The sequence below is a fragment of the Doryrhamphus excisus genome, chromosome 16 (assembly GCF_030265055.1).
Source record: "Doryrhamphus excisus isolate RoL2022-K1 chromosome 16, RoL_Dexc_1.0, whole genome shotgun sequence".
NCBI lineage: Eukaryota > Metazoa > Chordata > Actinopteri > Syngnathiformes > Syngnathidae > Doryrhamphus > Doryrhamphus excisus.
In genome coordinates, this window is record NC_080481.1 from 6,550,116 (window position 1) to 6,562,235 (window position 12,120).

Sequence of the window (12,120 nt, forward strand, 5' to 3'; positions counted from 1 at the left end):
GTAGGCACAATGCAAAGGAAAAACGCAACAGATGCACACTCATCCACAGTCACTGGTGGTGCGCTCAGCACAAAGGGAGCACTCACATAGATATTTTCTGTGCATTTGTGGGAGCAAAACAGAAACACATTTAGTTTATTTGTGTGGTCTTATGTATCTCCATGACTGTATAGATTCACAGTGTGCTTTTACCCTACAGATCACAGACTTTTTAAGAAGTGGCGTCATTCAAGTGGCTTCGTTGAGTCATTACCCAATTGTTCAACTGTTTTGAAGCGATTTAAATTTATTTATTTACATTGTTTGTTTTTACCGACGGGTTTCTTTCATGGTTTGTATATTGTCATGTGCTTCTTATTATTCAATTTACGGTGCATTTTTTCCCGTCGTCTTGGTGTGGATCCCTCACACATATGACATGTCTCCATTAGGAATTTGAAGTGCTTTTTTAAAAATTAACTATATACTATACTATATATAACTATATACTATATATAAATGACAATAAATGTGTAAGGCCGTTTCCGCCACTGAAATAAAAAACAAAAACAAAATATATAAGTAAGTCATAATTATGAGATAAAAAGTCAGAGAAAAGGTCTAAATGTTAAGATACAAACTGCCCATGTGTCACCTTTTTCACGGGTGTCTTTGTCACACGGGACTCCGCACATGCGCAGTTCGTATCTCATAGCTCGATTTTGTATGTAATTTTTATCTCGTAATTTCGAATTTTAGGTCATAATTATATGGAAGTCTTTCAGTGGCTTAAATGGCAAACGATAAAAAATAACAACCCCTTTTAATTAATAAAAATGATGTGACGCTGCCTGCAGAGCGTCCTTTTCCGGGTTTTCATAGTCCTAGATACAAATACTTCCGGTGTGACTTGACGCTGTGGCAGCCAATATGGCGGCACCGTGTACACGAGCTGTAGTGCAATGCCTCAGAAGATGTGGGACGTCCTCTTCTCGTTTAAAAGAAGTCTCGTCGTATGCGAGTCGGCAGGTAAGTCTTTTTTGTTTGGCTTCAGGAGTGAATGTTTCCTGTCTTCTGACATGTTTAAAAGAACAAACATGAGCTTACAACGCTGACGTCCTTGAGTTAGCTTGTTAGCTAGCTGAACTCTCGTTATAAATTAATTGAAATAAAACCAAGCTATGTTGTATTTCATTCTATAGGCTAATTGTCGTTCTTATTGTTATTAACCGCAACATTTTTCAGACCGCTGCATACAATTCATCTTCCTATTTTATATTGTAAATGCTATTCCTGTATTTATCAACTGCTGGGCGAATAAAGAGGCATTCTGTCACTTTTCTACCTCTACCTTATTGAGTACCCCATCCTGGGTCCCACTAAAGATAATTTAACCAAACAAACAGCAAATAACAACCGCAATTTTGGGAAGCAACTAAGTTTTATAGTGGGTGGTTTTAGTCAATGTGGGTTGACTTTATGATAGACTTGTGTTATGGTTCAGTGGGGGCATATAAATCGTTGCCTATATGCCCCTCTGGTGCCTTGTACCATAATAGTGTTTTCCTGATGCCTGTTTACAAACCTGTTTTTACACGCCTGCAGCCACAGGAAAAACTGTTAAATGCTGGTCTGAGAGGACCAGGAGAGCATTTGGTACAGGACCGTTTGAATTAACTGACTGGAATGGGTTTTATGATTCAACTGAGGATGTACTTGTAGATCCCTTACAGTTTACATATCTGAAAGTCAAAGTGTGGATGATGCAAAACTGTTTATTTTGGATACAGTGTACAAGCAGCTGCAGAAGCAGCAGGGAAACCTAAATCCCTGGCAAGGATTCGGCTTTTGATAAGATGTAGCCCCGTGTTTTAAGTAAACATTTATTTTATCTTTCAGATCAGTTTTTAGCACTCTGATACTTTCTTACAAATGGAAGACAGCAGGTTTTGGTAAATGCACACGTGTCTGACAGTAGACTTTCAAATACAAGCTAATCTCAAGGGTGATACTAATATGCTTTTTCACTTTATAGCAGAAAGCTGAGATGCAGTTTTTTCCTGAATATATATATAGAACCTGTTACAAAATATCAAAGTGGCCCTTGCATCCTCCCCTCGGTGGAAAAAATTTGGGCACCCCTGATTTAGGCTGTCCAGCTAACCTAACACGCATGTATTTGGACTGTTGATCATTCCATTTTATGGAATGCTGCCCCCCACCTCTTTTCCAGGTTGTCAGGAGGCCGATATCCACAAGTGCAGTCACGCACAGAAAGAACCTGGCAGCTGCTGGACCCGAAAAGTTCACGATGGAGTTTATTGAGAAGCAGGTGGAGGAGTTCAATGTGGGCAAGCGGCACCTGGCCAACATGATGGGAGAAGACCCAGAGAACTTCACTCAGGAGGACGTAGATGTAAGGACTGTCTTGATCTGTTTTTCTCCCGTTTTGTCTTTGCGTGCCCTTTTTTTTTACCTGTTATACACATGTGACTGGTTCTTTTCCTCCTCGATTCCTTTCCACCTGTTCTGTCATTGACTGAACCAACATAGCAGGACGGAGCACACACACTTACTGCGCCATCTGTTGGGCGGTTAATGACGACGCATCTATGCACGCTGAACTTGTGGTGAACTGTTGCACACATTGGCCACCTTCTGTTCGCTGTCATTGCTGTCACACACACACACCCAAGTGTCCCCTCCTTGAACCAGTGAGCAGCTTGTGACTCCACCCCTGTCACTCTGACGGCGTGACCTCTGTTGTTCGCAGGTGTCGTCATTGTCATAAGCTAACATTTTCTTTTTGTTTAAATTGTATATTTTCTGTTCCCCCCGCCACAGAGGAGCATTGCCTACCTCTTCCCCTCTGGTCTATTTGAGAAGAAGGCGCGGCCCCTCATGAAGGTAAAGACAGCGACTGTCGACATGTATGTCGTCATTCTTTCTTACCCTCTGCCCTCACGCTGCCTGTCTTCTTTAGCATCCAGAGGAAATCTTCCCAAAACAGCGAGGTACATAATGTGGACTGTAAAGTGTTTGTACGACATGCTCTCCGGGACTAATTATGCCCCTCTCTCTTTGGGGCAGCTGTCCAATGGGGGGCGGATGGACGGCCATTCCACTTTCTGTTTTACACAGGGAAACAGGCCTACTACTCCTTGATGCATGTACGTTTTTATTTTTATCAGACGCCTTTCCACCACGTGTATGAATGAATCCAGCATCAAACTGATACTCCTTATCTTCGTCTTTTCACTGTCTGTTGGAAGGAGACACAGAGTAAAATCCTCAACGTCGAGAGGCATCAGGATCGTCTACGAGCCAAAGGACTCCTCTCCAAGGATGTCAAGCAGATGTAGGAGCATAAAGGGATGTATGATGACTTGAAATGCTTCAGTCTAATTCACCTACTTTTCTCTCTTTAATCCCTTCAGTTCCCTGAGTGCAAGCAGATGGCTCCTGAAGGAGGAGTTGGAGGAGTTGCTTGTGGAGACCATCTCCATTCACGATGTAAGCGACTGTCAGGCCGCATGGTTCGGAGTTTTAGCACTCCGTGTTGTTTGGTCATGTATGGTAGAGCCCCGCTTTTTGTATGGGTCTCATTCCGGGACTATAACTACGGTGCTTTTGAGGTGTGAAATCTCGACTATTGACGAAATATCATTATAAGTGATAAGACCAGAGATACTGGCTCTCTGACTGATATCCGAGCCAGCATTTCACTGCTGATACCAGAACAGCCTGCAGCGCTACTCTCAAACTAATGTTGTGTAATCAACACATTATGCTTCTTTTATCATGATGCCACTGGATGCAGTAGAAGACAAATACTGCAACATGCAATGCGAGTTATAGAAAAATACTGTATTCACTTTCAACATTCTCATTATTTTGCTCCATAGCGTGACTCTTAGTGATTCTTCCAGACGTGTGATATCAGATTAGAAGTTTACAGGAAGATGCCTGACTCCCTGACTCCCAGTGACAATTTTTCGGGTGAATATTTTGGGACAATTTGCAGATAAGTACAAAAAAAATGTATGGTCAAGATATTTGGTCATTTATTGCAGATTTGTAGGCAAAAAATATTTTTTCAAAGTTTTCTTCTATTCAATTTTAGGATTAAAATATTTAGAGGGTTTTTTGGTAAATATTTTGGACAAGTCACAGATTTGTGGACAAAGTATATATTTTTTAAATATTTATCTGACAATTATGATTTATGGTCAAAAACAATTTTTAATGTCAAAGTGGACCACTGGATCACCGCACATTTGCAGATTGAGGGTCAAAAACAAAAATTGTAAAAAACTGTTTTACCACAATTCTGTCATTTTTATTTGAAATTTGTGTATAAAAAGTGTTTTTTGGACCATAAATCTGCAAATATCCGAGTATCCCCTGTACTTGGTTATTGAAAAACTAACAAATAAATAATTTTTTTGTGTCTTTGCTTTTTCCTTTCAGTACACTCGCTTCCTCCAGCTAATGGAGCGATTGTTGTCTCTGCCTTACTGCACCGTGGAGGAGCAGTTTGTCCTAAATTACCGCCGGCAGCTTACAGCCCAAGCCAGAAAAGATACAATCCCAGCACTGGAGAAGGATGAAAGGGGCGTGGCGTACAGCATGGCTGAAGGTACATACACTTGTACCTTTTTGTTGCGTACTTCTTGTTACTTACACAAAGGGCAACAAGTGTCTTTATTCTCAGGACGAAGAAAGACTTCAAAGGCCTCTGTAGTTCTGAGAGATAGTGGCTCTGGATCTATCAGCATCAACGGGCAAAACTACCTCCAGTACTTTCCTGTCCTACAAGACAGGTTGGCCACATTTTTGTGAATGGTGTCAGCTACCTCACAAACACTCCTGCTACTGTCCAATCCTTCTGAATACTGTACACACTGATGTTCACTGATCCTCACATCTGTCCTCTTTTGGTGTTGGGCATGCAGAGAACAGCTAATGTTCCCCATTCAGTTCATGAACATGCTGGGACGCTTCGACCTGGAGTGCAGCGTGAGCGGTGATGGGCGGTCCAGCCAGGCGGGTGCATTGCGGCTTGCCATCTCCCGAGCCATTTGCAGCTTTTTGTCGGCGGGAGAAGTAGAGGCCATGAGGCAAGGTGAGGAAGCCAGGCAGCAGCCTTTCCCCTCCTACAAAATGACGTGTTCTGAGTAAATATTTAGGCTTTTATCGCTTTGTTTGCTAGCTGGTTTGCTGACCCCAGATCCGAGGGTGCGAGAGAGGAAAAAGCCGGGTCAGGAAGGTGCCAGGAGGAAATTCACCTGGAAGAAACGTTGATACTGTAGGAACGTGTGAAATAATGAAACTGTCTTGTTGGTGTTCCTCACTTTAAACTGAGATCCCTCAGTCATTTCATGCTCAGCCACCTGATGGCGCTTATGAGCAGAAATTATATTCTGTGTATGAATAAAAGTCCATTGCTTTTCTAAGAGGATTACTTTTTTTTGCTTAGCCACAGCTTTTAAAAATGTGTAATTTATTGTTTGTTTGCAGCAGGGTGGTGTGGTAGAAGATTCAACAAGAAGATTCAGGTTGGGGGTGTTGGATTCAAATTGTTATTTCAGGTCTCTTTGTGTGTCTTCCAGGTACATTTGCTTTCTCTCACACTCTAAGCATACCCGGTTCTTTTAACACTGTCTCATGGTCATATCATGAGACACCATTGCAAACTAGTGTCGGGCAAATTAGTTATAATTACTCTCCAAACGTTCTTGAATTAGTAATGGGAGTACTCCATTAATGTATTTTCTTACATTTTGATTAATATGGGAAGTGATTATTGCATTACTTTTTGATGAAACTTGTAAAAGCTTGCTTTGACTTGTGATTTGCAATTCTCTACCAAACCGCCAGGTAGCGGTGTTTGTTAGCTTGTACAACAATAACTCTTTTTGACTACTTAGTTCATGTGTAGTAGACTTCCCGATCATTTATGTATAGTACATGTATGATTGTGATGTTTGAAATAGTAATTGTTACTCCCAGCACTGGTGCAAACTAACTCAAGCGCATCAAATAATTTGGGGCGACTCCCCGAGGACATTGATGTGACGTAGATGACTAAGTGCAGTGACGATGCATGGCCGCTAGATGACGCCAAAATACACTTGCCGACATGCATTGAGGTGGTCGATGCTGATCATTTTTACCTGAATATTTTTTGAAGCCTGTGAATGACTGCGAGTTTGCTTTCAATTTCTTTGATTAAAAAACATTTTACATGATTGTAAGCAAAATAAAACAGGACGTATTTGCGGACATTTTAAAACATCAATTTCTCAACACAGAAACAAGAAAATGTAACATTGGCAACATAAAACCATCCTTATTTGAAGTAATGTTATACAGAGCCTTTTGCCCCCAAAACCTCCATGCGTCCAAGGCCTGCCTGAGTTTGTAAGCTACATTTGTAAACTATTGGAATGGTATTTATCTATTTCTCCCTTTTATTCTCCTGTATCTTAGAATCATGATCAATTAAAGGCAAACTCACCAAGTCATTCAATGGCCTTAAAATGTCAAGTAAAAGTATACCTCTGGTTTTTACAGGAGGTGTAGTCATTATATTTTATCCTTTGTGGCAGGTGCACTTGATGAAGTAATAAAGCCGGTTGAGGGTGGAGCTTATTGGTCTGTGGGCGGAGTCATAAGAGTGTTCAATTTAGTGAAGCGTCCAGGCGAACGTTCTGATCACATTGCCTCCAAGTTAATACTCCGCCTGCACTAACGTGTACCCCAGCAGGTGGATGTGTGCACGCCGAGTTCAGATGGAGGCCGCCCTTCTGAAGCCCAACATCGTTCCGGGGGTGGACTGCAACAGCAACCCGGTGAGCGGCGATCTGCAGGTGAGGAGGCTGCAGGAGCTTGTGCTCAGGCTGGAGTTCCACAACGAGCAGCTCCGCACGAGGGCCGGCGCGGGGCGTCATTGCTGCCCGCTGGCTTCCCCGCTGGCCTCCCGGATGCCACAAGAGGACGCCGGCGTGGATCTCCAACAGCCTGACGGATCCGTGCTGTCGGTTCTAGACGAGGTGGAGCTGCTGGACGTGGACCTTGACTGCTCAGATGAAACATGGTGAGTGGTTTTAGTGGTACATTAGCTTAGTGTTCATTCATTACAAAAGTACTTTTTAATGACATTCTTGATCAATCCTGTTCATTTGAAGGCTGTAGCCGCTGCCTCCACTGTTGGTAAGGCTTTCCTAAATGAACTTGTGTGTGTCTGAAACAGGTTGTACATGTCCACCAAAGCCTCAAAGGTGGAGAGCACCATAACCCCCCTTCAGTGGTGCCGGCAAGTGCTGGATGATCCGGAATGGGAGGTGATAAAGCGTTCTATGCGCTTCAGGCTGAAGTCAGGTGGGAGAACAGTTATTTGTTGTTTTCTACAAATATACAAATATTTTTGTACATGTTTTACATACACAAGCGAAATTAAGCGGCCCGATAAAAAGAAAACACAAGCATTAGTTCCAATGGGAACATTTCCTTTGGTTTTCATACAGCTCTGTTTCAGCCTTTTGTGGCAAATTGAGAATGAAAAGTCAGGTGCCACTTTATTGCTGTTTACCGCCATCTTTGAGACCTGGCCACCCGATTACATCCCAGATCTATTTGCGGTTCACAATGACTACTCCAGTTCGTGAGACAGTTGACTTTTTGTCCTACAGTGTGTCAGTGACTGGCGGTGCCGATGAGATAACGCTCCAGTGTTACACTCTTCTCAAAGACGGATTTATTTGCTACTTCAATTGTACCTTTTTATGAAAGGATGGAACAGAGTTGGACTATTCTTGTCCCATGTGGCAATAACGGTTTTGATCCCCTGTTGATTTTGTAAGTCTCAAAGATGTGAACAGCTCATGGTTTTGATGGCAGGTTCATTTTTACAGAGAGACGTAATACAAAGGCAACAAATGCAGAACTAGAATTGATGCATTTGTACTCGTTTGCATGGAAATAGTTTTTGATCCCGTGTTCCGTGCACCATGTTCCTATGAAGTACAGGCTCCTGTCAGGAAGCTCGGTGAAAAGCTGACCACTGTTGGTACGATACAGTCCAGAAGTACAGCCCAGACCACATGACATCTGACTGGAATGTCATTCCACCCAAACGACTGCCGTTATTGGTGACTGTTGTTGATTATGGCTTAATGACTGTCATTTTGTACCACAAAAGAGTGGAAACCATTCCCGTCTGGGCATGCCTATACCCTTTTAGAAGACAAATACTTTAGATCGTTCACAACCTTTCAGACTTGATCTGTCCTTTCTAGTACATGAGCATGAACGGACGAAGCCGCCTCCGTTGAAAGGCCAAATGTCTCAGACAACCTGAACAGTACCGCTGTGATCAATTCAATGCCCCGAGAATACAATGACATGGACGAATGAGAATATTCACCTGCAACCACCCAATCAATAGCATTCACTCTTGGAGCTTCATGCAAGATCTCACCTCATGAGAAAAGGATGATTCTGAACTTTGCCCATAATGAGTTAGACGAGGCTTGGGGGAATGTGTTGCTATTTGGCATCGGATGCAGAGAAATGCTGAATATGACCCTAAGAACACCATCCCTATTTCCAAACATAGAGGCGGAAACATTCTTCTTTGGGGTTGTTTCTCTGCTAAGGCTGCAGAAGACTTTACCACCGATGTACCATATGATCCTGGATGAGAACTTTCTGGCGTCCACCAACAGCTGGATCATCAACCAAACTGAGTGCCATTTGCAAGTCAGAATCGTCATCATGCATTGCATGTCACATGTCTGTAGCAATGTGATGATCCAGGTTGTCTGGTACAGTTCTCCATCTTTGTGTGTTCATTGTGTCCCATGCCCAATGTAATACTCTGATTCCTTAAATCATCTGCAGCTTCCTGCTGGTGCAGATCATTATCCAGCCCTGTCTCGTCCCCCCCACCTCCGAGTAGAGTTGGAGGTGTATCCCCCATTGGCACTCCCTGCGCTCCCGTTAGTTCCTCTGAGACTCATGGTAACCACACAGCATGTACACACACACACACAACCAAAGTTCTGCTTTCATACTGGATTGTTGTGACCATCGTTAAAGGCAAAGATGGTATCATAACATCTACCGTGATGTTGTGTGGAGGCAGTCCACCAACAATCTTTCTACACATAACTTCCAGGTTGCTACAGTATTCTTAAGATGTGGTCTTCCCTCAGCGTCGTCACTCCGCCATCATCAGAGTTCTGTGAGTAAGGCAAGGATTCCGACCTTCATTCCCCACCTCGCCCGTGGTAAGACCGTTCACACTCGTTTCCAAATGTTGTCTTTAACTCGGAGCTGGGCGGGAAGTTGTGGTGAGGAAAGCAGCTTAAAAGAATGTTTTATTTTATTTTGCCAGGCAGCAGCCTGCGGCACCGTAGCCCTCGGCCACGCGTGGACAGTGACATCATCTCCCCAAGAGTGGATGAGGACGAGTCGGTCACCCATGACTACAAACTGCAGGACCTAATCGACGTGCAGGTGGTAGCGCGGCTGCAGGAGGAGAGTAGGTTCCGTCCCAAAGTGATCATTTCAGTCATTTGTGGTTTTTCATGTTTGATATCCGACCACCGTTATGCCCCCACCTACATCCCTCTAACTGTAGACCTCAGAGCTCATCGATACTTCAGCTTTATTAACCCCACAAGGTGTGTGTTTGTGTGCCATGCTGTGCCATGCCATGCCATTCCTCATGTCCCGCTCATCCAGGACTCAGGCAGGACTACGCCAGCATGTCCTGGCCAAACCTGGCCAACCGACGCAGCCAGAGCGTCACCTTCCCACTCAGCGCACGCTCCGACCCGGAGGAGGGAAACGAGGGGGCCGACGAAGACTTCGGTCCCCTGCCAGCTCAGCTCCACGTCTCCCCGCCGTCTCACGGCCACACCTTCTTCAGCGGCCGAGACTGGCGAGGAAGCAGCAGCTTCCTGTCCACCCCTCCTTCCGCGCTGCCTCGCCCATCCGCTGGGTTCGCCTACCACACGCCGCCTCGGCGACGTCCGCCACCGGGAGCAGGTGAGCCAATGTGGCCTTGACCTTAAGTGCCCTCGCTCTGATGAACTTAATAATAACCATCTAATCCTCTTGTACAAGTGGGCTTAAAGCTCCGCCTGCAGTGCCTTTCCGATCCCAGTTTGATGGGATTAGATTGAGCTGCGCGTATCTGACCGCCGTTGCTGGGAATTGTTAAAGGAGCTTTATGTAGCCTCTTAAATCATCACAAGGGGCGGCCGTGACCTCCAGATGTCACGCTATTCAGCAGGAAGTGACTTTGGGATGACTCCTGCTGCTGGCGTTACTCTTGGTACACATCAGTAAGCTGTACAGTACTACGGTTCTCTATATAAATGATCTCTATATCCCAGCGAGATTTACGTCATAATCGGGTAACTGCACGATCTTTCATGTACAACAAACCTGACTCTCTCAGGTTCAAAGCGTTTAGTTCATCCCCCTCACAGGTGTGGCATATCAAGATGCTGATTAAACACCATAATTATTGCACCTTTGCCTCAGGCTGACCACAATAAAAGCCCATGAGATGTAGTATTTGATAATACGTGCCTGAAAATGTTAGTTAATATTGGCAACAACTAAGGCTGGGTGATGCATTGATATTTTTAAAATATCAATATTTACTTTCAGCACGGTATAAAAAACAACCATATCGTTGACACCAATATAGAAAGGAAATCTCCCTCATGCCTGCTTGCAGGAGGCAAGGCATTTTGAATGGACAGCGATACAATGAAGCAATGCTCAGACTCATTTTTATGCCATTCATCCACAACCATCACCTCATGTTGCAGCATGATCATGCACGGCCCCCATGTCTTTAGACGGATCCCGGAAGCTGAAAACATCAGCATAGTTGGGACGCTTCATCAGCGGACTGGTAATTGAAGCCAATGGCGGTCGCACCAGATACTGACTGCCTTTCTGTTTTCAGATCATATGCGAAGGAGCTTGCCTAACCTCGCTGGAGCTCCCAGTAATCCCAGCGTTCCCAGTGCTTGCTTGCTTCATAACAGCCAAAGCTTTGATTCCCCGGGTGGCGTGACTCGCCGGCAGTCTTCTAGTGAGTCGTCACATCACCCCTTTTGAGATTTTGGTCAAAGCCCACATTTTGTGTGCTTGTACCTCCAGTGGCTTCCCCCAGCTTGCTGCAAACCAAGGTCCAGGGTGCGGGGGATGTGCCCACCGCCTTTGTCAGCCCCACCATCAAGGGCTCGGCCTCGCTGCCGATGTCGTCGTTGCTGGGCGGCAGGAGTGGGATCCCTCTGCTAAGTAAATCATCCTCCTATGTGTCAACATCACTTCACAGCGTCCTGTCGCCGCCTACCTACTGCAATGAGACCGCAAGCCCCACCTCTATCGCCAAGGTGGCCCGATCAGCGTGCAGGTACAGACATACTTTGTGGCATCTTCCAAGTGAGTCTGATGTGACCATAATGTCCTGATTCCAGTTTACTGACACCCCCAAGGAGCTTGTCGGCCTTCTGCAACCTCCATGACCGCGCCTGGAGGGACAGCCGCTATTGACTGAATTTGAAAGCGCTGATCAGAAACGTCATTTAAACTGTTTTCAGTTTGTGCCAAAGGGGTTTTGTCGCTGCTGCTTTTGTGCAAAGAAACTTTTAAATGACCGACTATTTATATTAAAGCGTAATGACTATATTTAGCCCTTTTTGCAACATGTGCCATGCAAAAGCTAAAGGGAATGTATTTGCATCACTTATAGCACAAGGGAATGGTAATAAATTACCTTTTTATTTTACCTTTTCCACTCTGGTTTGATGAAACACTATTTTGTAATGTTGCACGTTAGAATGGAGATATCGTCCTGTCGGTTTGCTATAGATTACACTTCATGTCACAGTAATGTAACACCTTTTTTTGTCAATGATGCACACTGCACTTGTCTATGTTGGACTAACAGATCAAAATCGTTTTATTAAAAGAATTTTAAATGTGCATGACTTTTTTTTTTAAGAAAGTGATAAAATAAAAATATTAATGTAATAGTATTTAAAGTAATCCAATTTGTTTTTTGTCCAGCAGGGGGTGGTCAACCGCTTACACGGGCCCATACGGTGCAAA

The 12,120-nt window shown here is 44.2% G+C and overlaps 2 protein-coding genes across 3 annotated transcripts; both read left to right on the forward strand.

Moving 5' to 3' along the window:
* The first annotated feature begins 848 nt into the window (after window positions 1-848).
* mrps9 (mitochondrial ribosomal protein S9) lies at window positions 849-5,440 on the forward strand. Its single transcript, XM_058051208.1, has 11 exons — window positions 849-1,008; window positions 2,213-2,395; window positions 2,824-2,886; window positions 2,963-2,993; window positions 3,070-3,149; window positions 3,252-3,337; window positions 3,417-3,492; window positions 4,450-4,618; window positions 4,694-4,802; window positions 4,935-5,104; window positions 5,192-5,440. Exons 1-11 carry the CDS (start codon window positions 910-912, stop codon window positions 5,281-5,283), a joined length of 1,158 nt encoding a protein of 385 aa, XP_057907191.1. The 5' UTR covers window positions 849-909; the 3' UTR covers window positions 5,284-5,440.
* A 1,189-nt stretch (window positions 5,441-6,629) lies between these two features.
* On the forward strand, window positions 6,630-12,008 carry LOC131104233 (SLAIN motif-containing protein 1-like). 2 transcript variants are annotated; one of them, XM_058051206.1, is made up of 9 exons: window positions 6,634-7,078; window positions 7,235-7,362; window positions 8,884-9,003; window positions 9,198-9,272; window positions 9,380-9,526; window positions 9,730-10,035; window positions 10,970-11,098; window positions 11,167-11,422; window positions 11,487-12,008. In XM_058051206.1, exons 1-9 carry the CDS (start codon window positions 6,753-6,755, stop codon window positions 11,560-11,562), a joined length of 1,563 nt encoding a protein of 520 aa, XP_057907189.1. In that variant the 5' UTR covers window positions 6,634-6,752; the 3' UTR covers window positions 11,563-12,008. The 2 variants fall into 2 exon arrangements, with proteins under 2 accessions (XP_057907190.1, XP_057907189.1); XM_058051207.1 differs by lacking the exon at window positions 11,487-12,008 and having other exon boundaries at window positions 6,630-7,078; window positions 9,626-10,035; window positions 11,167-11,316.
* The last annotated feature ends 112 nt before the right edge of the window (window positions 12,009-12,120 follow it).

Excerpts from the sequence above, each read along its gene's own strand:
- mrps9 (XM_058051208.1), top strand. The coding sequence starts at position 910 with ATGGCGGCACCGTGTACACGAGCTGTAGTGCAATGCCTCAGAAGATGT. Across the intron at positions 2,887-2,962 it reads AGGCGCGGCCCCTCATGAAG|CATCCAGAGGAAATCTTCCC; the intron begins GTAAAGACAGCG and ends TGTCTTCTTTAG. Across the intron at positions 3,150-3,251 it reads CCTACTACTCCTTGATGCAT|GAGACACAGAGTAAAATCCT; the intron begins GTACGTTTTTAT and ends GTCTGTTGGAAG.
- LOC131104233 (XM_058051206.1), top strand. The coding sequence starts at position 6,753 with ATGTGTGCACGCCGAGTTCAGATGGAGGCCGCCCTTCTGAAGCCCAAC. Across the intron at positions 9,004-9,197 it reads TAGTTCCTCTGAGACTCATG|CGTCGTCACTCCGCCATCAT; the intron begins GTAACCACACAG and ends GTCTTCCCTCAG. Across the intron at positions 10,036-10,969 it reads ACGTCCGCCACCGGGAGCAG|ATCATATGCGAAGGAGCTTG; the intron begins GTGAGCCAATGT and ends TTCTGTTTTCAG.